Genomic DNA, 26,992 nt, shown 5'->3' on the forward strand with positions numbered 1-26,992 from the left:
AGCAGGCTGCGTGTGGAAAAAGAGACAGACATCTGCTAAATAAGAAAAAATTATACATCATTTTATTTATCTTAATTTTTGTTAACCATTTAAGAGATTTTTGAACTGGGGCACTAACCTGCTGATTGTTACTAGAATTTTTTAATTTCCTCCTCCAATTTAATGGCACTGTAGAAAGCAGTTGATTAAAATTATAACTGTCACATAATTGTCCATATTTTTTATTAAACTGTTCATATGAAAGAAAGTTACCTGCATTATCAAGAAGATCATTTATAAAAATAATTCCTTTACTCTGGAAATGCTTCCATAAGAAAGGTTTTCCATTAATTAACAATGAAGAATTCATCCATATTATTTGATACTGGATCTCGTTTAATGAATTTGGGGGATAGTACTGGAAACTTATATAGAACTTAACTATAGTTAGTTTAATTGTTTTTATGTGTGTGTTAACTTTGTTTATTCACAGATAAAGCACCTGTTGCTTTTCCCTTATGTAAGTATTTTATTTTTCTTCTATGGATTCTTTTAAAGTCTGAAAAGTGAAATGTTTTGGTGCTAAAGATGTTTATAATGTTACAACAATGACTCAGAGGGAGGCAGCATGATGGAGGAATATAAATGTCTGGATAAACCAAGTTTAACTTTATTAATAAATGAAAGGAGGAAGGGCCTCTTGTAGGTGGGCCAGGTGCCACTGAGTGGACAGGTGCAGTTATTCAGAGACTTCCACACAGAAACACACAGGACATAACAGACCTCTGCCACACATCAGTTCTCCTTCAGAAGTCTCTCTGCTATCATTAATGTCTTTAAACACAGTAACAATATACTGTAGGCTTATAGACCAAAAACCAAACCAGCCAACCAGACACCAAACAATCATGATTATTAAAATAAAACCTAAAATGATGTCATGACAGAAAAAGCTCCATGTTTATCAGACACATTGACTCATATTAAAGTTAGTAAATTAAACCATACGTTAAATCAGTTCTGTCTGTAAACTCTGAATTATTATATTAACTTAATTATTAACTTCATGCTGTCTTCAGTTAAAGAATAGATATGTACAATTAGAATTTTAATAAGTCCAGCTGTGAATTAGTTATATTAATGTTTTCTTTATTTACAGACACTACTGAGCCAGCCACAGTCATCAATATCAACGGTAACTACTTTCTTTCTTTCCCATCAGAAAAACAGTGACTGAGTCATTAAAGGATATTTCATAAGTGTCTTCAAACAGCAGTCAGGTGTTCATATGAACAGTTCATACTGACTATTAACAGATTCTCTTCAAATGTGTTTTCAATGTCAGTGATGGAGGTTAAAATAACAGTGTCCAGTCATTTAGTGTAAATATGTATTTCAAAGTGAGGTAGATGCCATTTCTGTTAAAGTGCTAATTATACTGTTTTTGTGGACAATGTAAATCAGACCAACATCTCTGTAGATGTCTGGAGAGGATCTTTGATTTAGCTGATTTAGTTGCTGAGCTACATGACTTTGTACAGATTCTGATGAGCATTGTTAGATAATGAAATATTGTATTAATAACCAGATGTTTTATTCTTGATTGTCTCACCTTGTTATTAATATAAGAACTATAACTAAATGAATAATATAAATCTGGCCCAGCATGAGAGCTTAAATACTTTAACTGTTTATTAAAAATCAAACCATCATGTGTGAGTGTAGATTTAAAGATGTTAGGTGATGTTAGGAGATGCTGGTGTTAATGGTGTTAATGGTGTTAATGGTGTTATTGGTGTTATTGGTGTTAATGGTGTTAATGGTGTTAATGGAGTTAATGGTGTTAATGGTGTTAATGGTGTTAATGGAGTTAATGGTATTAATGGTGTTCATGGTGTTAATGGTGTTTATGGTGTTAATGGAGTTAATGGTGTTAATGGTGTTAATGGTATTAATGGTATTAATGGTGTTAATGGTGTTAATGGTGTTAATGGTGTTAATGGAGTTAATGGTGTTAATGGTATTAATGGTGTTCATGGTGTTAATGGTGTTAATGGTGTTAATGGAGTTAATGGTGTTAATGGTATTAATGGTGTTAATGGTATTAATGGTGTTCATGGTGTTAATGGTGTTAATGGTGTTAATGGTGTTAATGGTGTTAATGGTATTAATGGTATTAATGGTGTTAATGGTGTTAATGGTGTTAATGGTATTAATTGTGTTAATGGTATTAATGGTGTTCATGGTGTTAATGGTGTTAATGGTGTTAATGGTGTTAATGGTGTGATAGGAAACCATAAAAACATTTAGTAAATATCTGAAACTAATCTATTATATATCATGATTTTAAACATGAAGAAAGTTTGTTCTCTTTTCTGTTGTACTCTGTGATTAAATCAATTGAAATAAGTGCAGAAAGCACAGATTGGATATAAGCAGTTATTACAGACATTGATGCATTTTCTTTTCTTTACAGAATCCGAGACTGTGAACATCGGTGACTCTGGTCGCTTTACTGGCTCTGGTAAGTTTCTTCTGTTGATTATTATTTAGTATCAGTTTTCTGCAAGCAAGATATAAATTAAAATATTAAAATCTAGTATCTTTATGGCTAGATAATACTAAAGGTGACTGAGAAAGTACCACAAATGCATCTAACCACACAAGATACTTAGAAAAGCAGTATTAGTGTTTGTATGGAAAGTAACACATCTGTTCATTGTTGCAGACGGAAGTGCAGACAGCGACTGATGGCTCCAATGAGTCTCTCCTTAATCAACAACCTGAAGTCGGAGAGAGAAACCAGCTCACCAGGGAAATTGGGGCAGGGGTGACTGAGGAGACGGGGGCAGATTTGGGAAACTTCATGTGGACACTCAGGAAGGAGAGTAGAAAATTGTGACCTCTGAGAAACTAAACAAATGTGACATTTAACCTTTAAAATGAATCTCCTTGAAATCTGAAAGTACTTTTTTAAGTTTAGAGATCATTAATCACAGTTACACTCCTCAAGCAGCTGTTACAGTAGATCTATGCAGGATGGTAACAAGTGTTTCTTCTTTATGTTTTTTACTTTGTGATGAATCTGTTGATATCATGTTTCAAACTAAATCTTTAGTCATATTTGATGAGATTTAGTAGCAGTTAGATGTGATGAAACATTTTGAAAACCCTGAAGACAGATCATGAAATAAAGTCAGAATTATGAGATACTGAGCAAAAACATTCAGGCTTCAAAATTTAGTAAAATAACTTGTAAATATTGGCCTCAATATTATGAAATACATGAATTTGATTGCCTTTTAAATCCTGTATTAAATAAAATAAAATAAAAGCATATTCAGTCATGCAGTTCAGGTGTAAATAGATATAGAATATATATTGTGTTTTTTTTGTTTTTTTTTTACATTTTTATACTTTTATACTACTGATGTGAATGTACTGTAATTAAATGGATATATGTTCTTTTTAGTAGTACCAGTGGTGAAAAGTGTAGTACTGCTGATGACATTGTTTAAAATACACTGAAATATTTATATTTAATAAATTATCAGTTTGTCAGGCTATAAAATTTCCACACAGTCCAAAAATCTACGTCACTGTAGAAATGCAATAAAAAGCTTAATTTGCTCATTAACATTGTCAGACTGTAGCAATAAAATTTTTGTGTTAAATGTTTAATTTAAAAAATAATGTTAACAATTTAGGAAATACATAATATTTAAAACTGATATTTTGTATTTTTGAACTGGTGAAACGGTTTTATTCTGTCTCATGTTGTTGATATTCTTTTTTTCTGTGTGTTTGAATCATATTTTGACTCATGAAATATATCTTCTGGGTCATTGCTCATATTTTTGTGCTTAAATAAATCAAGTTGTGATCAAACCTTTGTTAATATGAAGTGATGTTTTATTGGCTGTCCTGCAGTAGAGATATGAGAGTCTTGTGAAGCAATGAGACTGTAAATAAAAATAAACTATATAGGGTCAGCATTGACTCTACACTCTATATTATACAATATACATTAAATATCTTGTATATATTGTCTATATAATGTAATGAATGATTGTATTGATATGTAAATGTAAGAGTAATTACAAAATACTATAACAATATAATATGTAACTATCTATATCTATATAATAATATAGAGCATTGTGTATGATGTAATATAGTACAGTTAAGTATAATATATTATAAATTATTGTAACATATTAATGTCTTATTTTTATTTTTTCAATATTTTTTTTGATTGTTAATGATTAACGATTTCTGGCAAAGTTTCCTGAAAACAACGACTAATCATGAAGGAAATAAGTTCTGTTTAAGAAAATCTCAATTTAAAGGGGGGACGTATTAAAGGAAAAATCTTGAAGACTGGTGTTCATCCCTCTAGTAGAGTTCACAGACTGTAGAATCAATAACAAGAAGCACTGTTCCAGTATCTACACTGGTGTCCTGCTGTAATTCACCATTTGACCGCCAAGTGTCGCTGTCGCCGGGTCAGGCGGGTAACGTAAAGTAATGTAAAGTAAGGTAAGGTTTATGGTAAAATAAGATGAGGCATTGTTTGGGTTGTATGAGGCGCTTGAATGAAATGATGTTGAAGCCTCTAATCTATATAACCAACCTCCAGTATCTACACCGGTGTCCTGCTGTAATTCACCATTTGACCGCCAAGTGTCGCTGTCGCCGGGTCAGGCGGGTAACGTAAAGTAATGTAAAGTAAGGTAAGGTTTATGGTAAAATAAGATGAGGCATTGTTTGGGTTGTATGAGGCGCTTGAATGAAATGATGTTGAAGCCTCTAATCTATATAACCAACCTCCAGTATCTACACTGGTGTCCTGCTGTAATTCACCATTTGACCGCCAAGTGTCGCTGTCGCCGGGTCAGGCGGGTAACGTAAAGTAATGTAAAGTAAGGTAAGGTTTATGGTAAAATAAGATGAGGCATTGTTTGGGTTGTATGAGGCGCTTGAATGAAATGATGTTGAAGCCTCTAATCTATATAACCAACCTCCAGTATCTACACCGGTGTCCTGCTGTAATTCACCATTTGACCGCCTAGTGTCGCTGTCGCGGGAAACGGGCGATGCGACCGCCGAGCAGCAGCCGGGGAAGAGGCGAGTTGTTCCGGGGAGAAGAAGCAGAAAGATGGCTGCAGCTAAAGTGAGCTAAGCTGCTGGGAGAGGAAAATGTTGCGCTCTCGCTCTGTTTCCTCTTATTTCTCTTCGACCGACCGTCAGAAATACCTGAAAATCACTCAGCCGACAGTTTATTGACCGAGGCAGAAGAAAAGCAGCAGTGTGTGTTGTTGGAGGGTTTTAAAGAGGAGTTCTTTGTGTGTCTCTGTGTGTGTGTTTGTGAAGCTGTCAGGTGAGTTTATAGTTTGATTTCCTACTTTTCCTCATTTCTACTTTTTGCTGTTTATTCATTAAACCTGCACATGAATGAACCTTTATAAAGAGTCAGTGTTTGGTCCCTGGAGGAAGTTGTAATGTTAACTGTTTCTGTCGCTTTTTATCACGTTAAAGAGTTTCTACCGTTAAAAGTGTCTAAATAACATCATCTAAACATTGTTCAACCTAGATCTCATTAAAGGACACATTTTAAAAGTGTTTAAATAACATCACCTGATGAACTGACTGTGTCACTGTGATGTTTGACCTGTTTTATGATGAACTTTATTTTAGCATTGTGTTTATTTCTATAGAAGTCTGTTTATTTACATTTCCCTCTGAGACTGTTGAAAGATATGTTTTGGTTTATTTTCCCTTTAAACATTTTTAACCTATATCTCATTAAAGGACACATTTTAAAAGTGTCTTAAATCAACAATCAGGAGCTAAAAATGAACATTAAGTGTGTTTGTTTCCTGAGAACAACGATGTAATTTATGAAGGAAATAAGTTCTGTTTAAGAACATTTAAACTCAATAAATATGAATTAATTTTGTATGTATGTATTCTTAGAAACACACTTAGGTTTTCTGTTTCTTTGTTGTCTTTCTATTCCCCCCTCCATGATCCTCATAATTACATCTGTGTTTTTATTTGATTGTAATTCTCATCTCTCTGTAAAGCAACATGTTGTTAAATGTAATCTATAAATAAACTGATTAATTCTCAGTATTGAACTGTGTCCGTGTCTGAAGACTAATATCACATTTCACATGTTCAGCTGACCTGCAGTGGACTAAAAGACTCTTTATGTTACATTAACAGTTAATTAAGTGTACAAATTGAACACTTTGCACATCATTAGTATAAAATCCTGTGTAATTTTTTTTAAATAAACTTTTTTTTGTAAATTATGGATCCTTAAAATAAAATCACACAGTTCTTATCACTGACTGTATATAAATATGTAGATAAAGTCAATGGGTCTTAAAGTTCCTGTTTTGGTTGTTAAACAGTAAAATGTAACACTGCTGCCATCGTGTGGTCACAGTGAATATTACACTCACATTCAGCAGGTGGACAGAAACATGAGTCCAAATAAATGATAATGAGTGAGAGTCGGTGTAACAGTCACTTTCAGACAAAACTGACCATTTTAATCATTATCACTCTTATGTTCTGTTCTTCCTGTTCCTTCAGATGGAAACATAAAACACTGAAGGAACTTTTAGCTCTTTGGTTAATTAGTGAGTTTAATTTCTGGAGCTGTTCTTCCTGGGACTATTTGATCACTAATATATTGATTGTTTGTCGTCTACAGTGGCTGAAAATAGGACATAATTTATGTTACTGTGTTTAGGAAAAAACATCCAATGAGGTTTTAGAGTGAGGTCACCTGGTGTTTGATGTTGAGGTTTACTTCATAGCAGTTCTTGATTAATGCTCCTAGTAGAAACCAAGAAAGTAATTAAATCACCTGGAAAATAGTAAAAAGTAAAAGTTTGAAGTCAATGTTTCAGTTTAAAAGCTTTATAAAGCAGAATGCATGAATGTATGCTGTAGCAGCCATGGGATCAAAATATGTGGTTATAATGACATGCTGGAAGTTAATATAGTTTATACACAGTTTATTAGACTTAATATAGGATCTGTGCTTCCAAAAATAAATAAATACACACTGTGACAAAATTGGTAAAACACACCATTTGTCCCCATTTTTCACCTTCAACACCAGTTAACTAATTAATTTAACTTACAGACACTTTCTATCCCGGGTTTGTTTGTGTTTAGCATTATATTTAATTATAATTTACATACCAGAAAACATTAAGGTTAAAATAAAAGACAAGTATTTTAAGTTTAGTTCTTATAAGTTAATCATTTTATTTGTTTTTTATCCACCATGTGTTCATTAAACAAAAGGAAGACCCAACTACTTCCTGTATTTATACACTGGTGACATCATCAGTGTGAGTTTGGGGGGATTTATTTTATTTAGTTAAATGTTTGGTGTAGTATTTATATGATTTATTCTTGTTGATAATGCTGTAAATGATGTGTGATAAACTATGCTGACTGATAGAAGCAGCTTTGTTAAATGTCAGCTGGTAAAAGATAAAGGACCCTGCAGTAGAAATGGTTCTGCTGATGGAGTGGAGGGTCTATTTAAGAGGAGAGTCTGCCTCCTAACATCTTCCTAACTACTCAGGTCAGTATACATCCTCACACATCTTTGCCCAAATGAATAGCTACAGCATAATCACAGATAAAACAATGAAAAAAGAGAAGAAATACCCTTCAGGTCTCTACTGATTAATAAGGTTTAAAATAATATCTGAAGCTTCTATTGAGCTTCATCAGTGTGAGTTAGTCATATCAAGTGATATCTGACACATTTACAGTATTTTTAGCATCAGATTCCCTCTTAGTGTTTCCCTGTTGAGCTGTGGTGGAAGTATAGTAACACAAAGACTTTGGTACTAAAAACACTGTAACGTTGAAACAGAAGATGAAGATTTGACTCATTCAGACGACTGAAGCTTCATATTAGCTTCAGATCTTTTAAATCCATGTTTCCACAGAAGGAGGACTGTGGATTTAGTCCTCCATCACTTCCATTGTAAACATGATGAAGGGATCTTCTAATGGTCAGTATGAACAGGAGGAATCATTACAGTAAACATGATGAAGGGATCTTCTAATGGTCAGTATGAACAGGAGGAATCATTACAGACAGATAAACACAGTTAATGTGCATTTGGGCTCCTGACTGTTGTTTTGAGACAGTTATCGGAACAAAGTAATGCTAAAAGTAGGAAACTTTTACGTGACTTGAACGCAGCATAATAACCATATTTTAGGAGCCGCACCTGACGCAGCACAGGTGTCGAGCCGTTGCACAACAAGGTGTGACAGATAAGAGAAATAAGAAGCAGGAAATAGTTTGTTTCCGCAAAGTTAAAATATTGGCCAACACTCTGATAAAACTGAGTTTTTAGCAATGGAGTCCACTTAGTGATGAAGATTTGTATCATCTCAGTTTTCGTCCTCTTGGGGACGGGACTGACTGTAAACAGCGGTAAGAGTTGTTTTTACACACGAATGCGACTCCGGTTGAAAGTGAAACTAGAATCACTGTTGTTACGTCTTTGTAATGATCAGATTTCTGATGATTATTTGATTTTTAATTTATTCATAAAGACTGATAGTTTTTCAGCTTTGGTTATTTACTCTTATTCCATAAACTAAATTACATTAAAACAGATATGAGAACATTGATTCATTGTTAGAAATGAATCAATCTTACTTATTAACTTATAATCAGTGATGTGCATCGATGTATAAACATGGTGGTTTGACCTGAATGTAGCAACACGTTTTTTCAGTTTCAAACACCAACAAATATCAAATATGGACATCATTATATTATAAATGATCATTATTTTAATCATGGATTAACCTGCACATTATTTTGTGATGTCTTACATAATTGTTCTTTTCTTTAGCATTTCATGAAAAAATACTGATCTCCATTTTCCAGAAGATGTTCTCAACGTGACGGTCAACAGTCCAAAACCTTAAAAAGAAAACTGAAATTATTAGCTGATTATCAGAGGTGGAAAGTAACTAAATACATTTACTCGAGTTCTGTAATTTTACTTTTACTTTAGTATGTTTTGTTGAAGCTTTACTACATTTTAAATCACCTCCGTTACTGAGTAAAAAAAATGTTTAAAGAAAAAAGGCAAACGGGATTGTACAGAACACATTAACTATTGCAGCCTATAATAACCTATTACCTCTAACAGAACATAATAAACTCATAATTATGGACGCACACTAAAAGAGTTGTGCGGTTATCTCTCTGTCTCACTCAGGTACAGGTAAGCAGTCAGCATGATGCGTTCATGGGCACAGGGCAGTGTCGGACATGTGAGATTTGAGTGAATGGCGCACAGAGGCATTTTTTCTTTTTTCTTTTTTTTACAGGGATACTTAAGAGTTTGGTCTCCTTTGAGTCATTTAGGGAAAGTTACAACCTCCCTAAATGTTTTTAATGTCATGTGTCGACATACTTTATTTTGTCATTGAACTTTAATTTGTAAAGGTATACCTTTAATTAAAACAATTACCCCCCCCCCCCCCCCCCCCCCCCACACACACACACACACACACACACATACACACACACACACACACACACATACAACACACACACATACAACAACAACACACACACTCACTCATAGCGCCCATACATGTGGCTAAGTATTCTGATTGATAGAAGTTAATAAATAAGTAAGAGTCCAGAGCATTAAGTCAGATCTGCTGGAGTTTATCTTTCTTGTCTGTAAACATGTCTGTCTGTCTTTCTCTCTCTGTGACTCTCAGAGAAACACTCCCTCATGTACATCTACACCGGCTTCTCTAAACCTGTCGGACTTCCGGGCATCCATCAGTTCACAGCGATGGGTCTGCTGGACGGCAGGATGATCGACTACTATGACAGTGATGTCCAGAGAAAAGTTCCCAAGCAGGAATGGATGAAAGAGCGACTTCCTGTATACTACTGGGAGAAAGGCACAGGGTCTCGCCTGATCAAGCAGCAGTGGTTCAACAACAACACCGACATCCTGAAGAAACGAATGAATCAGACTGATGATGGTGAGATCCATGAAATGTGTCAGACTGGGACTTTTTGATGACTCAGTAATTAATAACTGTAATAGCTTGTATAGATAAATGTTCCAACATAAATGAAGCTGTTTTATTTTCAGGAACAAGTGATAACTTCTAATGTGTTTAAATGAAACTGTTTTAATTGTAATTATTTGCTGCATTTTTCCATGTCCTCATTCTTTATCATTTATTTCACTGTTTTCCTCTTTAGATCTTCATGTTCTTCAGTGGATGGTCGGCTGTGAGGGTGTAACAACAGGGTCTGATGGCATAATAAAGTTTGTCCGTGGTGTGAACATGTTCAACTACGACGGACAAGACTTCCTGTACTTTGACGATGCCAACTCAGTCTGGGTTGCTGCCACTGATATAGCAGTCCCAACAAAGAGAAAGTGGGATCAAGACCAGGGCCTAAAAGAAAAGACCAAAGGCTACCTGGAGAACGAGTGTATAGATTGGTTGAGCAACTTCATGGTATACGGGAACAAACAGGCTGCCTGTAAGTATTGCAGGAAATCATTTCTGTATTTTTATATAAATTATTATTAGGAATTATAGAAGTGGCTTTAGTAATAGAAGGATTATTATTTGTTAAAATAAAAATATCAAACACGAAATCAGCTTATCTTGATAATTAAATTGACACAAAATCTGCTTTTTTTGTTTCCTGAATTTTAATATTTATCATAGAAAATTAGTTCAGATGATGATATATATATATATATATATATATCATCTGCATATATATATATAGGTGCATATATATATAATGTATATATATATGCACCTGAATATATATTGCATATTTGACACATTTTAATAACTGCTGCAGCCTACTTATAATCTTCACAAGCTGCTTGTTTCAAATATACATTTATTTAGTTTAAATAATTATTGTGATATAAATTAAGGTTTGAGGAGATTTTGAAACTGAAGCTGATTTAACTGTTAATATGTTAAATTACTCACAGCATTAATATTCATTAGTTACAGCTGATAGAAGACAGACAGCATCAGCTACAGTATAAAGTGTAAATAAGAAGCCTGTTCTCTGTCTGCTCTGCACACTGTTCTTTGATTATAAAGTTCAGTCCTGTAGTAAATCCAGGTACTTTACCAACCTGGAACCAAATATAAAAGAGAAACAAACCCTCATAAACATCATATTCAATAACAACCATGATCTACAAATCTCAAAACAGAAATAATGAAATGAATTGTGTTGTATCAGCAAAGTTTCACCAGTCTGTTTTTACTTTAGTTATAATTAAAGAGATGCATTGTCACTATTTATTATCACATGTAGTTTATAGCATAATGTATTATAGTCCCCATTCAAACATTAACTAACCTAATGTTTTCTCTTTCCAGCTCCACCAGATGTCTACGTGTTAACTAAGAAAACCAGAATTGAGTCAAACCTCACGTTGAGCTGCCTGGCCACAGGTTTCTACCCAAAAGACACCATCCTTAACATCAGGAGGAACGACCGTGTTCTGACTAAAGAGGAGGGGTTGATCTCCTCAGATGTTCGACCAAATGAAGACGACACCTACCAGAGAAGAGACAGTGTGGAGATTTTAAAGAATGACACTGCTTCATTTAAATGTGAAGTCATTCACAGAGCATCCAATATGTCTGTTAAGAAGGTTTGGGGTAAGAAACTTTCTTATTTCAGTTTGCAGTTTGTCACAGTGCAACAAAGTTGATCAAACAGTCAGAAGATCAGACAGTTTATAACCAAACCAAACATCAGAAAATGAGATCCAAGTTTTATTAAATCTTTATTTAATCAGTTATGTGTCATATTGGAGCAGACCTTTTTCTATTATCTCAGGGTGTAATGCAGTAAGAGTCTGCCTCAAAAGCTGCTGACTGTCAAGTTACTTCTTCACTGGAGGAAGTTATTATATTCAAAATGTCTTCATATGTCTTTATTGAAGATGAGGTGGATTCATTCACTGTTAGCATCACAGTTAGTAGCTACAAGAGAATAACAAAACATTAACTGTCGAGAAGAAGTTTTTTAAATGTTGGTAGTTTTGGACGTTTTAGTAAAAATCATCTTTGTTTCGTAACATCGTTTTCAAAATTCATGTTCAAAATGTTGTGTTATTAAGTGTCATTTTATCACTTTGATCACATCTACATGTCGAGAACCACGTTGTTTTAATCTTGAAATTTTGGACGTTTTAATAAGAATCTTCTTTTTCATGTTATTTTGTTTTTAAATTTCATTTGATCACATCTATATTTTATTACCATGCATCAACACTGAGAGTCACATGAAGCTAAATATTAATGATGTTAAAAGTGAACTGAATATGAAACTAATGTAAATGTTTTCTGTGTTTTAGATCATAAAGTTACTGATGGAGGAAACAATGGAGGCGTTAATGTTGGGGTGATTGTAGCCCTGATCTTCGATGTCGTACTCGTGGCTGTAGTGCTGGTGGTGTTGTATAAAAAAGGAAAATTTGGTACGTACAATATATAATCATTGTGTTTTCTCAACAACAAGGTAGCAGTGGAGTGGGATATATTTTTCTCATATTTTATTTTATATTCTTTAAACAGAAAGGGACATTGATGAGGACAGATTAAGACTGATCACTGATCAGTGTAGCATGAATAGATGTAGAGCTGGTAGTCAGAGCTAACCGGCCATGAGCAGCTGCTGTCAGACAGAAACACAGAGTCTGTGTGAGTGTGTGTGTGTGTGTGTGTGTGTGTGTGTGTGTGTGTGTGTGTGTGTGTGTGTGTGTGTGTGTGTGTGTGTGTGTGTGTGTGTGTGTGTGTGTGTGTGTGTGTGTGTGTCAGTATTTATCTGCAGGAAGTAAACAAGAGGAAATAGTGTATTTGTTGGGGACTATTTTCAGCGGTGGATGAATCCACATTTGATGCTCTTGTGAGTGTTTGTGGCAGCAGGACTGTCTGTGCAGGATTGAGTCCAAATAAACAGAGTGTGTGTTCATAGTGATGAAGAGAGATGTCAGTCATTAATCACAGAGCTGCACTGCTGTAGAGATCAACAGAGGAATAAGATACATCACACAATACTTGTTAGTATCATAAATAAAAGAGTCCAGAAAGCACAGATAGGATAGAAGCAGATAACACATAACTTAATGCATTTTCTGTTCTTCACAGTGCCCATACCACCTCTCCGTGGTTCTGGTAAGTATCTTTCATTTACTGATTGAAAGCTGCAGCACACAGGTTCATACTTTTCAGTTTCATCAGTTTGTTGTGTTTTTGTTTTTGTGCCAACCTAATCCTTTTAGTTAGTCCTGCTCAGACTGGAAACTCTGTACATGAACTTAACTATAGTTACTTTAACTGTTTTTTATGTCTGTTAACTTTGTTTATTCACAGATAAAGCAGCTGTTGCTCTTCCCTTAAGTGTTTTATTTTTCTTCTATTGATCCTTTTAAAGTGTGAAAAGTGAAATGTTTTGGTGCTAAAGATGTTTATAATGTTACAACAATGACTCAGAGGGAGGCAGCATGATGGAGGAATCTAAATGTCTGGATAAACCAAGTTTAACTTTATTAATAAATGAAAGGAGGAAGGGCCTCTTGTAGGTGGGCCAGGTGCCACTGAGTGGACAGGTGCAGTTATTCAGAGACTTCCACACAGAAACACACAGGACATAACAGACCTCTGCCACACATCAGTTCTCCTTCAGAAGTCTCTCTGCTATCAGTAATGTCTGTTAACACAGTAACAATATACTGTAGGCTTATAGACCAAAAACCAAACCAGCCAACCAGACACCAAACAATCCTGAACATTAAAATAAAACCTAAAATGATGTCATGACAGAAAAAGCTCCTTGTTTATCAGACACATATTAAAAGACGGTCAGTGAATCAAACTATGAGTTAAATCAGTTCTGTCTGTAAACTCTGAATTATTATATTAACTTAATTATTAACGTCATGCTGTCTTCAGTTAAAGAATAGATTTGTACAATTAGAATTTTAATAAGTCCAGCTGTGAATTAGTTTTATTAATGTTTTCTTTATTTACAGACACTACTGAGCCAGCCACAGTCATCAATATCAAAGGTAACTACTCGTTCTTCTTTATTTTGTTTGAAGGTCTTCATCAGTTACGATGCTTTAGGAAACACAACCCTCAAACTATAGAAGGTTCATAAGATTGACTTTGTCACATATTTAAGACTTTTTTGGGGGGGAAATGTGTTGTTGGATAATTTCTTCCTCTCATACACATGATGATGACAGACCTGATAATATTATAACATGATATAATACATTAAAGCAGATTATAGTCTTTAATTGTGTGTGTGTGTGTGTGTGTGTGTGTGTGTGTGTGTGTGTGTGTGTGTGTGTGTGTGTGTGTGTGTGTGTGTGTGTGTGTGTGTGTGTGTGTGTGTGTGTGTGTGTGTGTCGTCAATTATATCTTCCCATAAATCCCCGAAGATGAAGATGTGAACATGGCTCTCCTGGACGATGAGAAGGATAAGAAAGGTAAAAGTTTTCCTCTTGGCAGACATGATGTTAGCTGCTGAGCTACATGACTTTGTACAGATTCTGATGAGCAGTGTTACATAATGAAATACTGTATTAATAACCACATATTTTATTCTTGATTGTCTGATCTTGTTATTAATATAAAAAGGTAGATAATTGTTGTATCTAAATGAATAATATAAATCTGGCCCAGCATGAGAGCTTAAATACTTTTACTGTTTATTAAAAATCAAACCATTATGTGTGAGTGTAGATTTAAAGATGTTAGGTGATGTTAGGAGATGCTGGTGTTAATGGTGTTAATGGTGTTAATGGTGTTAATGGTATTAATGGTGTTAATGGTGTTAATGGTGTTAATGGTGTTAATGGTGTTAAGGGTGTTAATGGTGTGATAGGAAACCATAAAAACATTTAGTAAATATCTGAAACTAATCTACTATATATCATCACTTTAAACATGAAAGTTTTTTCTCTTTTCTGTTCTACTCTCAGTGATTAAATCAACTGAAAGAAGTTTAGAAAGCACAGATTGGATATAAGCAGTTATTACAGACAGTGATGCATTTTATTTTCTTTACAGGGTCCAAGGAGTCTGTGTACAGCAAGGACTCTGGTGTCACTGATGGCTCTGATCAGTGTGCTTCCTCTGGTAAGTATCTTCTGATTAATATTTAATATCAGGTTTCTGCTTTTGTAGCCTCAAGTGGCAGCAAGAGATAAATACAAATTTTAAAATCTAATCTTCATGGCTAGATATTATTAGAGGTGACTGAGAAAATACCACAAATACATCTTAGCTACACAAGATACATAGAAAAGCAGCATTAGTGTTTGTATGGAAAGTAACACATCTGTTCATTGTTGCAGCCAACGACACAGCCAACGACTCAGCCAACGACTCAGCCAACGACTCAGCCAACGACTCAGAGAACGACTCAGACGGCGAATGATGGCTCCAATGAGTCTCTCCTTAATCAACAACCTGGAGTCTGAGAGAGAAACCAGCTCACCAGGGAAATTGGGGCAGGGGTGACTGAGGAGACGGGGGCAGATTTGGGAAACTTCATGTGGAGACTCAGGAAGGAGAGTAAAAAATTGTTACCTGTGAGAAACTAAACAAATGTGACATTTAACCTTTAAAAGGAATCTCCTTGAAATCTGAAAGTACTTTTTTTAAGTTTAGAGATCATTAATCACAGTTACACTCCTCAAGCAGATGTTACAGTAGATCTATGCAGGATGGTAACAAGTGTTTCTTCTTTATGATGTTTTTACTTTATGATGAATCTGTTGATATCATGTTTCAAACTAAATCTTTATTCATATTTGATGAGATTTAGTAACGGTCAGATGTGATGAGACATTTTGAAAACCCTGAAAACAGATCATGAAATAAAGTCAGAATTTTGAGATATTGAGCAAAAAAATTCAGGCTTCTAAATTTATTAAAATAACTTGAAAATATTGCACTCGAGACATGTTTATGTACTTCGTATACAGTGTAGGTGATTGTATTAAACGGACTACAGCTTAAAATAGTTATATGGACTATACTAATACAGCACTTTATAGTTTGTTTAACCACTCTGATGATGGGGGCTAACACGCAGGGTGCCAAGCTGCTCATCAGGTGGACACTAACATTCACACACTAACTAAAAAAAATGGTTTATCAGTTATTTTTGTTGTACTAAAGGTTTTTCATTTTATTGCATTCATAAAAAGCATTTTCAATCACATTTTGGCTTTATGCCAAAAATCTGATTTGATATAATAAAACATGTTTAATCATTTTTTAAAATCCTGTATTAATTAAATAATTATAGCAGACCCATATTTCATAATAGTGTTGATATAATGTATGGGATTCATATGTAAATATGGTGAACAAGTCAGAATTGCAAAAAGTGTCCCACATTACCCTAATCCACCCCACCTACAGTATACCGGCCTCCAGTATCTACACCGGTGTTCTGCTGTAATTCACCATTTGACCGCCTAGTGTCGCTGTCGCGGGAAACTTGCGATGCGACCGCCGAGCAGCAGCCGGGGAAGAGGCGAGTTGTTCCGGGGAGAAGAAGCAGAAAGATGGCTGCAGCTAAAGTGAGCTAAGCTGCTGGGAGAGGAAAATGTTGCGCTCTCGCTCTGTTTCCTCTTATTTCTCTTCGACCGACCGTCAGAAATACCTGAAAATCACTCAGCCGACAGTTTATTGACCGAGGCAGAAGAAAAGCAGCAGTGTGTGTTGTTGGAGGGTTTTAAAGAGGAGTTCTTTGTGTGTCTCTGTGTGTGTGTTTGTGAAGCTGTCAGGTGAGTTTATAGTTTGATTTCCTACTTTTCCTCCTTTCTACTTTTTGCTGTTTATTCATTAAACCTGCACATGAATGAACCTTTATAAAGAGTCAGTGTTTGGTCCCTGGAGGAAGTTGTAATGTTAACTGTTTCTGTCGCTTTTTATCACGTTAAAGAGTTTCTACCGTTAGATCTCATAAAAGGGCACGTTTTAAAAGTCTCTTAAATCAACAATCAGGAGCTAAAAATGAACATTAAGTGTGTTTGAGTCTGAGTTAGTCATATCAAGTGATATCTGACACATTTACAGTGTTTTTAGCATCAGATTCCCTCTTATTGTTTCCCTGTTGAGCTGTGGTGGAAGTATAGTAACAAAAAGACTTTGCTACTAAAAACACTGTAACGTTGAAACATAGAAGATGAAGATTTGACTCATTTGGACGCTGAAGCTTCATATTAGCATCAGATCAACTTTTAAATCCATGTTTACACAGAAGGAGGACTGTGGGTTTAGTCCTCCATCATTGAGTAATAGTGAACCTGTCTTCTGTATACTATCTGTCGGGCTTCATGGCAGAAATGTTTATCTAAAACATTCTGAGATCCTTCAATTAAGCTTTGTAGATCTGCAGGATTCAGGAGTGAAGTTGGTCCATCAGCATCCACAGCAGGAACAGCTTCCATAGACACTTAATGTTGGGATTGAACTTCACATTATGATTATCAATCCAGTATCGGTCAGGCTCTATTCTGTGTTCCCTCTTAGTGTTTCCCTGTTGAGCTGTGGTGGAAGTATAGTAACAAAAAGACTTTGCTACTAAAAACACTGTAACGATGAAACATAGAAGATGAAGATTTGACTCAATTGGACGCTGAGATCATTTTAAATCTTTGACTCGTGATGTTTCAGTGAGTTTTATCTGCAGAGACGGTCATCGGCTCTCTGAAGGTAGAAAATCAGTGTAGTACCTGCAGGATTCAGGAGTGAAGATCAAACGACAGACTGCTGGAGCTGAATAGAAGCTTCACATCTACTTTTAAATAAACAGGAGTATTGATTACAGCCAAGAAAACCTCTTTGACTCTTCATATGAACACCTGACTGCTGCTTTAAGACATAATTTCTCTAATTCAGCCTCTTAAATGTGAATATTTTCTGTTTTCTTTAGTCCTCTATGACAGTTAATTGACAAAAAAAGACATTTAAGGACTTTGGGGAACAGTGAATAACATGTTTCACCATTTTATGGACCAAACAGCCAATCAGTTAATGAAGAGACTAACTGAGAGATTAATCAATAATGAAAGTAATTGTTGGTTGTTAGTTGTAGCCCTGAAGTTCATAAATGAAGAATAACTGTGTAATTTAAAAACTTCATATCTACTGAATGTGTTTTCAGATGAGTTTGTTTCATCATATGTTGCGTCTAAGTTCAACCCAGATGTGTTTCTTTGTGTGTAGGGAGGATTTTGGGAATCGAGACAGTCATGGCAGCACCTGTAAACATCCAGACTCCCAGTAAGACCTGGGAGCTGAGTCTGTACGAGCTGCACAGGAGCCCTCAGGTAAGAGTGTGTACTGTGTGTGTAGTTTGTGAGTTTTATACCTGGTTAGTGAGGTCACACCTTTCAAAGCCTTCAGACTTGATTTTTAGCTGCTGTGTGTGTGATTCCAGATGTTGACGAAATCTGAGAAACCGACTCAAGTGACGTCACTGATGATGTCACGTGAGTCAGTGTCGGCTGGGGCTACTGTCTTCTTTTAAATTTATTTACAAGAAGGAGATACACAACTCTCACACACACTAAAATTAAATCAACTTTGTATAAACCAGAGAAATCCAAAGTTCTTTTATTTTAAGTCGTTTCAAAGTTCACGTTTTTTACATGTTCAATAAGGAGCCGATGCTATAATAACACTATAATCTCTGACTGTTGGTCGCCCAGTTGAATTGTGGGTAATGTAGTCTGCAGGTTTTGCCAGAGAAGAAGAATATGTGGAATAAAAAAGACGAATTATCTGATTCTGCTGCAGCGATTTTCATCCTTTTTGTAGTGCAGTTGTGCTCTGTTAACAGCATTGATTGTGTTTTTTAAACAGTAAAATGTCTCGTTGATGAATGAAGCAGAACTGTGTGAACCCTCCTGGTACCTGAATGAATGAATGTCAAACTCTCCAGTGTCCTCAGTCCTCTCAGATATTAAACCAAATAACTTTCAGACATTAAAGAAGTCAAATCTGTGTGTTTAAAGTCTTTACAAAGAGAGGAGAGAGTTCATATGAACAGAGACTTAATGATCGTCCTCACAGGTATGATAGTAGATGTGTGTGTGTGTTCAGGAGGCCATCATGGACGGGACGGAGGTGGCGGTGTCTCCTCGCTCTCTGCACAGCGAGCTCATGTGTCCCATCTGTCTGGACATGCTGAAGAACACCATGACCACCAAAGAGTGTCTGCACCGCTTCTGCTCCGACTGCATCGTCACGGCGCTGCGATCAGGGTCAGTACCTTCATCACTCTCATTTACCCTCCTGTTGTCCTCCAGTCAAGGGAGGAAGGGAGGGAGGAAGGGAGGAAGGAAGGAAGGAAGGAGGAAGGAAAAGAGGGAGGGAGGAAGGAAGGGAAGGAGGATGGAAGAAAGGCAGAAGGAAGGAAAGGAGGGAGGAAGGAAGGATGGAAGAAAGGAAGAAGGAAGGAAAAGAGGGAGGAAGTAGGAAGGAAAGGAGGGAGGAAGGAAGGGATGAAGAAGGAAGGAAAAGAGGGAGGAAGAAAGGGAGGAAGGAATGAAAAGAGGGAGGAAGGAAGGAAAGGAGAAAGGGAGGAAAGAAAGAGAAGGAGGGAGGGAGAAAGGAAGGAAGGAAGTAGGAAGGAAAGGAGGGAGGAAGGAAGGGATGAAGAAGGAAGGAAAAGATAGAGGGAGGAAGAAGGAAGGAAAACAGGGAGGAAGGAAGGGAGGGAAGGAGGAATGAGGGAGGAAAGAGAGAAGGAGGGAGGAAAGGAAGGAAGGAAAGAAAGAGGGAGGAAGGAAGGAAGGACAGAAGGAAGGAAGGAAACAAAAAGAAGGAACAGTCAAACAGACAACAGTAAAGCATCCTTTGAGAAGCTGTACTAATGATTCTGGTCTTCTTCCCTCCGCAGGAACAAAGAGTGTCCGACCTGCAGGAAGAAGCTGGTCTCGAGGCGTTCGCTGCGCCGCGACTCAAACTTCGACGCTCTGATCTCGAAGATTTACCCGAGCCGCGACGAGTACGAGGCTCACCAGCGCAGCGTCCTGGAGCGCCTCAACAGGCTGCACAACAAGGAGGCGTTGAGCTCCAGCATCGAGGAAGGGCTCCGCCAGCAAGCCCGCTACAGGTCCGAGAGGTGGGGGAGGATGAGGGGGGCCATCGCAGATATGATTTAATATCTCACACTTCCAGAATATTTAAGGAAGAGAGAGCTTGTTTAGTTTTAAAGCAGGGTCAAGTGATATGAGATAAATACACAATGAGGTCAGCTGGTTATCCTGAACTGTTCATACCATAGACTGTATATAAGAAATGGACGTAACATCCGTGACGTCACCCATTGGTTTGTGGACTGCTGCTCGGAAGCCAATAGTTTCGGATCTGAGCAGCGCCATCTTGAAAATTTCAGGTGCATGCTGGGTAAAATAAAAACATAGATTCTATTTATATGGGCATCAGGAGGATCATGAGGCGCCCTCCTGAACCTGTGAACCAATCAACCTGTCAATCACGACGTAGCCACGCCCTAATGCATACCCTGCTTTATCGTCACATATAAAATCAGGGAGGCCAAAATGTCCCAAATGAACATCATACTGCATTGAAGAAGGCTTTAAACTAGCGATTGAGACCATAAACACATTTTGAAAACGTTTACTGAGGTTAGAAATCAAGTGAGAAGTTGGTGAATTCTCCATTGACTTGTATAGAGACGGAAGTCCTTTTGACACCAAAACGGTCGCCCCCTGGTGGCCTTTTGATAGAATGCAGTTTTAAGTTACTTCCGCGTTGGCATCATTTCAGAGGAGTTATTAATACTGATATTTTCTGTCCTTCTTCCTCAGGAACCACCGGGTGAAGAAACCGACTCAGGAGAGCGACAACACCACCTTCAGCGGCGGTGAGGACAACGGTGACACCCGCTCACACCTGTCCCATGACTCCGCCCCCTCCCACGCCCCCAACGCCCCGGGTCTGACCCCATCGGAGGCAGGGCCGAGCCGCAAGAGGCCACGAGCGTCCGACGACGGCTCGGGGCCCGAGGCCGACAGCGGGAGCCCGACTCCTCCGCTGAGACGCCACAAAGAAGGACCGGGCTCAGAGATAGAGCTGGTGTTCAGACCTCACCCCCAACTGGTCCACGGACAGGACTACAACCAGACCAGGTGAGCTTTAAAGGGTCACGTCAAACAATTACAACACACGTCACCCTCATTGTGTTTTTCTGCCTGCTGATGATTTTTATGTGTTTGCAGGTACGTGAAGACGACGGCCAACGCCACCGTGGATCATCTGTCTAAATATCTCGCTCTGCGCATCGCTCTGGAGGACCGACACACCGACAGAGAGGCTGAGGACCAACGGAAAGAGGAGGGAGGAGGAGGAGGAGGAGGAGAGGAAGGAGCAGCAACAGGAGGAGGAGAACCTGGAGGGACGACAGGAAGTGGAGGAGAGGGGTCGAGTCTGAGCGACATCAGTGAGAAACAATACACCATCTACATCCTGACGAGAGGAGGACAGTTCTCTGTGAGTCACTAACTAAAACAGAGACACAAAATCACCAAATATTCACTGTGTTTGTAGACAGTTTATCCAGAGGTTCATTAGTGTCGTAGCAGCATCGTAGAATGATAAAGATAATAAGCAACAATGAACTACGTCGTGTAAAGAGAAACACTAAATATAAGAAAACAGAAATTAAAGGTACAATCAGTAAACATGATGATGCCGATCAGCTGACTGGTTAAAGTATGCCTCTAGTTAAAGTACATCTTACAATAAGTAAACAAAACAAACACGAGACAGAACATTTAATGGATTATATTTATTAGAAGAGCAAGAGGACGGAGTGGGGGAGGTTGCGAGGACTGGATCTACCACAGTCTACACCGGCAACCTGGCGATGCTAACCAAGTTAGCTGTTACGACTATAACCACAAAACTCCGGAGAAAACTGTCGATGTGAAACAAGTTCACGGCTATTTCCTGCAGTCTATCTGTCCGCGCTCCTGAACCTGTGAACCAATCAACCTGTCAATCACCACGTAGCCGCGCCCTAATGCATACCCTGCTTTATCGTCACATATAAAATCAGGGAGGCCAAAATGTCCCAAATGAACATCATACTGCATTGAAGAAGGCTTTAAACTAGCGATTGAGACCATAAACACATTTTGAAAACGTTTACTGAGGTTAGAAATCAAGTGAGAAGTTGGTGAATTCTCCATTGACTTGTATAGAGACGGAAGTCCTTTTGACACCAAAACGGTCGCCCCCTGGTGGCCTTTTGATAGAATGCAGTTTTAAGTTACTTCAGCGTTGGCCTCATTTCAGAGGACTGGAGCTCCCCGCCTGGTTAGTACATAGCTTTCGGGTACATGATGAACAATCAATTCCAAACAGGAACTGTCTAAACGTAGTGAAACAGTGTTAAAGTTCTTCTTCTTCTTCTTCTTCTCTCCTCAGACTCTGAACGGCTCTCTGACTCTGGAGCTGGTTAATGAGAAGTACTGGAAGGTGAGGAAGCCTCTGGAGCTTTACTACGCTCCCACCAAAGACCCCCAACAGCCGCCGCCTCCGCCCCAGCTGCCCCCCCCACAGAAGTCCCCTCCCATACAGAGAGAGGGATGAGGAGGACGAGGAGTGCTTCTCTTCATCATTTAACCATCGTCTTCTCTTTGAGGATGGGAGCTCGGTCCTGTCTGCATCTCTTTCTTCTTCTGACCTGATTTTTTTCTTCTTTTTTTTTTTTATTTGGAAGGATTTATCAAGAAAAACGTGACCTAAAGCTGTGAGGAGAAGAAAACAAAGAGAGATGGTTAATCTTTGCTTTTTGCTGCTTTTGACGTTTTTTCACGTCTTTACATCATCAGGAGACTTTTGGGACGAACTCGACACTGTTGGTCAATGGACATAAAAAAAAAGTGGAATACCTTTTTTTTTTTTTCTTAGTTTTTCCTGATCTGAAGCATCTGTAGACTCATTATCATCAGTTTTACATCAGTTTAAATATCTTATTATGTGATTAAACAGCAGATTTAAAAAGGCAGCGCTGTGTAATCTGCTACTGCAAAACATTAATAACTGAAGCTGGACGTAGTTTAATGTTTTATAGATTTAAAATGTTGTTGTTTTCAAACTTTTATCTTCTAAAAGTAAAAATCGTTTTATTTCTTTTGAACACAAACAGCCAAACAACAACTTCACGAAAATGAAAATATGGTTTAACCTTCGTGTCGTCCTCCCGGGTCAAATGGACCCCGTCTGTTTTGACTGTTCCTTCTTTCCTTCCTTCCTCCATCCCCCTTTCTTCCTTCCTTCTTCCTTCCTCCCTCCTTTCCTTCCTTCTTCCTTCCTCCTTCCATCCTCCCTTCCATCCTCCATTCCCTCCTTCCTTCCTCCCTCCTTTCCTTCCTTCTTCCTTCCTTCTTCCTCCCTTCCATCATTCCTTCCTCCCTCCTTTCATTCCTTCTTACTCCCTTCCATCCTTCCATCCTTCCTTCCTCCCTCCCTTCTCCCTTCCTTCCTCCTTTCCTTCCTTCTTACTCCCTTCCTTCCTCCCTTCCTTCCTCCCTTCCTTCCATCCTTCCTTCCCCCCTCCCTTCCCTCCTTCCTTCCATCCTCCCTCCCTTCCTTCCTCCTTCCTCCCTTCCTTCCTTGACTCGAGGACAACAGGAGGGTTAAATTAAGCAACATCTATGCAAAGCCCTGTTACATCTCTTATTATTAATAAACTGTTAAAATGATCAATTCTACATCAAAGTCGACTTTCTGAGGTTTAAGCTTTAAGTTACAGTTTTATAAATCAGACATTTGGATGGAAAGAAAAAAACTAAAGTAGTTTTCTCTTTTTTTTCAGTATTTACTTTTCTGAAATTAAAACTACGTCAAACTTTTACTTTTCACTAATATGAGTTTAAAGCTTTAAATCACAATTTACTATTTATGTTTAAATTAGACTGAAGTCATCGTTTTTAAGATAGCACGTAAAAATTAAAATTATCAGTTAATTCTACTGATTGACACCGTTTTATTTCTTTTTACACGAACAGCTGGACAAAAGTTTTTGAAAGAAAAATTTAAGATTTAGTTGTTTTTTTTCTGCCAGTAACAGAAAAAACTGGTTAAACGTTTTTTTAAAATGAAAAAATACTTCATTATGAGATAAATGTGAGTAATTTCCAAATATCATCTAAACAATAAAAAACAAAATCGTAATTTTGCGATAGTTCGTAAGAATTTTTGTATTTTTGCTTAAAGTACGAAATTCTGAGTAAAATGTTTTAGTATCATTTTGACAAACCCGAACAAGTAAAACTTAGATAATTAAATTATACTGATACGTTTTAATTTCTTTACAAACAAAAACTTTTAAAAATAAATTTTTTTATAGAAGCTGTTTTCTGCCAGTAATAGAAATAAAACTTGCTTAAAAGGTTAAAAATGATAAAATACTTACGATACAACAGAAAACTAGTAAAAGTAAAAAATTACGACATTTTGTGTAAATTAAATATTTGTAATTTTTAGATAGTTCGTAAAAGTTATTAGCGAAGAATTTTTGTTTAAAGGCGCAAAATTCTACATAAAATGTTTTTAGTAAAAATTTTGACAAAATAATAGAAATTCGTACAACAAGTCGTATTTTTGACTCATGAGTGTTTTTTTAATTTTTGGGTCAATTTTCCCCTTTTTTTTTCATTTCCTGGTTTAAAAAAAAAAAAGTCTCACAGAAATGACCAAAATATTTCACACTTCGGACTTTACAGAAGTTTGTTACCGATCATTTTTAACACTTAAAAAAAAAAAAAAAAATTTAAATTACAGAGAAAAAAAACCCCCATCAGTTTGTGTGAAATCATCCGGTTGTAAAAAACGTTTTAAAATGTGGTCCTAATTTTATTTCAGTCGTTATTTAAGAATGTTTTAATATAATTTAAGTTCTCATGTGACTGAAGCTCTTTGCTGCTTTCTTGTTTTTTATTTTATTTTATATATATATATATCTAACAGGATCAGTGTGCGACAGCTTGGCACTAAAAAAAAAATCATTAATTCAGCGTTTTGTGTACGATGTTTTTATCACTGTTTAGCTTTTATCATCTGCTGCATACACTCAAACTTTATTACTCTAGAATACAGTTCTCAGAGTTCATTAATGTTCATTTATTAAATCATCTGTTGCTGGTTTTTATTTCCTTTTAACTTTATTGCATTTTTTCTGCCATATTTTATTAATCTTCAGTCTTTAATAATGTAGCTGTAACACTCGTCTGACTTCCTGTGTTTCTCCTTTAAACTTCAGGTTGTCCTCCCTGGTCAAATTCACCCCGTCTGTTTTAACTGTTTCTTCTTTCCTTCCTTCCTCCCTCCCTCCTTTCCTTCCTTCCTTCTGTCCCTTTCCTCCCTCCCTCCTTCTCTCTTTCATTCCCTCCTTCCTTCCTTTCGTCTGTCCTTCCTCCCTCCCTCCTTCTCTCTTTCATTCTTTCCTCCCTCCTTCTCCCTTCCTTCTTTCCTCCCTCCATCCCCTATTCTTCCTTCCTTCCTCCCTCCCTCCTTCTCTCTTTCGTTCCCTCCTTCCTTCCTTTCGTCTGTCCTTCCTCCCTCCCTACTCCTCTCTTTCGTTCCTTCCTCTCTCTTTCCTTCCTCCATCCCCATTTCTTCCTTCCTTCTGTCCAACCTTCCTTCCTCCCTTCTCTATTTCGTTCCTCCCTCCTTCCTTCCTCCTTTCTCCCTCCTTCCTTTCCTTCCTCCCTTCCTTGACTGGAGGACAACAGGAGGGTTAAACATACCACAGGGTTTATTTTTACCTCTTGTTTAATTTTAATATATAAAGTTTTGGGTTTTTTTGGGTGATATTTGCATGTTTTAGTTTTGACTGTATATGATTAACAGGGTGTTACCAACTCTTAAAGCCATAAACCTGAACTCTCTCCTCTCTTTGCTCCACTTCTGTGTACGCACTTTAATATTTCCTGCAGCCATGATTCTTTCCTACCTTACCTCAGTTTTTATGATTGATTTTAATATTTGTATATTAAGATTCCTGCAACATTTCTCTCTCTCTCTCTTTGCTTTGTTGGGTGATGATTTATTCTGTCAGCAAATGCAGCAAAAAAATAAACCTGCGACCAGATGTGTGGTGTGAAATATCGTCTCCTCATTTATTTGAAAATTACCTAAAAATTATCTTCAACTTTATAAAAGTCTGAATTTTAATGATTGTTTTATTAACCTTCGTGTCGTCCTCCCGGGTCAAATTGATCCCGTCTGTTTTGACTGTTCCTTCTTTCCTTCCCTCCTTCCTTTCCTTCCTCCCTTCCTTCTTTCCTGTCCTTCTTTCCTTCCTTCCTCCTTTCCTCTTTTCCCTTTTCCATTTTCCCTCCCTCCTTCCTTCTTTCCTCCTTCTTTCCTTCCCTCCTTCCTTTCCTTCCTCCATCCCACTTTCTTCCTTCCTTCTGTCCTTCCTTCCTCCCTCCTTCTTTCCTTCCTCCTTCTCTTTCTTTCCTCCCCCCCTTCCTTCTTTCCTGTCCTTCTTTCCTTCCTTCCTCCTTTCCTTTCTCCCTCCCCCCCTCCTTTCCCTCCATCCTTCCTTTCCTCCCTTCCTCCCTCCTTCCTTCTTTCCTTCCCTTCCTTCCTCCATCCCCCTTTCTTCCTTCCTTCCCCTTTCTCTTTCTTTCCTCCCCCATACCTTCCTTCTTTCCTCCCTTCCTCTTTTCCTTCCTTCCTTCTTCCTCCCTTCCTTCTTTCCTTGACTTGAGGACAACAGGAGGGTTAAAGTCTGTGAACAATAAGCCTCTATGAAATATTGAGCTTTAAGCAAAGTGACACTGTAACCATGGTAACAGTAAACTCCTGTCTCCCTGAAGCTTCATTAACTCAGATAAAGTGGAATATTTAGCTCTTAATT

General features: G+C 37.3%; 3 protein-coding genes and 1 gene segment (V, D, J or C); 3 read left to right on the forward strand and 1 right to left on the reverse strand.

Annotated features, from left to right (window-relative positions):
* The window catches only part of LOC133996245 (immunoglobulin kappa light chain-like), a 630,565-nt gene that overhangs the window by 395,008 nt on the left and 208,565 nt on the right, over positions 1–26,992 (reverse strand). The window lies entirely within an intron of this gene.
* Positions 1–26,992, forward strand: part of LOC133996249 (Ig kappa chain V-III region MOPC 63-like) — a 630,498-nt gene that overhangs the window by 393,236 nt on the left and 210,270 nt on the right.
* On the forward strand, positions 8,401–13,503 carry LOC133996693 (H-2 class I histocompatibility antigen, Q9 alpha chain-like). Its single transcript, XM_062436310.1, has 7 exons — positions 8,401–8,461; positions 9,775–10,047; positions 10,274–10,561; positions 11,434–11,718; positions 12,420–12,542; positions 13,213–13,239; positions 13,499–13,503. The coding sequence occupies exons 1-7, from the start codon at positions 8,401–8,403 to the stop codon at positions 13,501–13,503; spliced, it is 1,062 nt and encodes a 353-aa protein (XP_062292294.1).
* On the forward strand, positions 16,652–23,395 carry LOC133996230 (E3 ubiquitin-protein ligase RING2-A-like). Of its 2 annotated transcripts, none has more exons than XM_062435811.1 (7): positions 16,652–16,871; positions 18,316–18,419; positions 19,195–19,355; positions 19,994–20,209; positions 20,928–21,248; positions 21,339–21,609; positions 22,549–23,395. In XM_062435811.1, the coding sequence occupies exons 2-7, from the start codon at positions 18,342–18,344 to the stop codon at positions 22,711–22,713; spliced, it is 1,212 nt and encodes a 403-aa protein (XP_062291795.1). In that variant the 5' UTR covers positions 16,652–16,871; positions 18,316–18,341; the 3' UTR covers positions 22,714–23,395. The 2 variants fall into 2 exon arrangements, with proteins under 2 accessions (XP_062291795.1, XP_062291796.1); XM_062435812.1 differs by having other exon boundaries at positions 19,198–19,355.

Source organism: Scomber scombrus, chromosome 16 (genome assembly GCF_963691925.1).
Source record: "Scomber scombrus chromosome 16, fScoSco1.1, whole genome shotgun sequence".
Taxonomy (NCBI): Eukaryota; Metazoa; Chordata; class Actinopteri; order Scombriformes; family Scombridae; genus Scomber; species Scomber scombrus.

What these genes read in the sequence shown, in the direction of transcription:
- LOC133996693 (XM_062436310.1), top strand. Translation starts at nt 8,401, where the DNA reads ATGAAGATTTGTATCATCTCAGTTTTCGTCCTCTTGGGGACGGGACTG. An exon ending in CGGGAACAAACAGGCTGCCT is followed by an intron (nt 10,562 to 11,433) that starts GTAAGTATTGCA and finishes TTCTCTTTCCAG; the next exon opens with CTCCACCAGATGTCTACGTG. An exon ending in GTATAAAAAAGGAAAATTTG is followed by an intron (nt 12,543 to 13,212) that starts GTACGTACAATA and finishes TGTTCTTCACAG; the next exon opens with TGCCCATACCACCTCTCCGT.
- LOC133996230 (XM_062435811.1), top strand. Translation starts at nt 18,342, where the DNA reads ATGGCAGCACCTGTAAACATCCAGACTCCCAGTAAGACCTGGGAGCTG. An exon ending in GTCACGGCGCTGCGATCAGG is followed by an intron (nt 19,356 to 19,993) that starts GTCAGTACCTTC and finishes TTCCCTCCGCAG; the next exon opens with GAACAAAGAGTGTCCGACCT. An exon ending in CAGGACTACAACCAGACCAG is followed by an intron (nt 21,249 to 21,338) that starts GTGAGCTTTAAA and finishes ATGTGTTTGCAG; the next exon opens with GTACGTGAAGACGACGGCCA.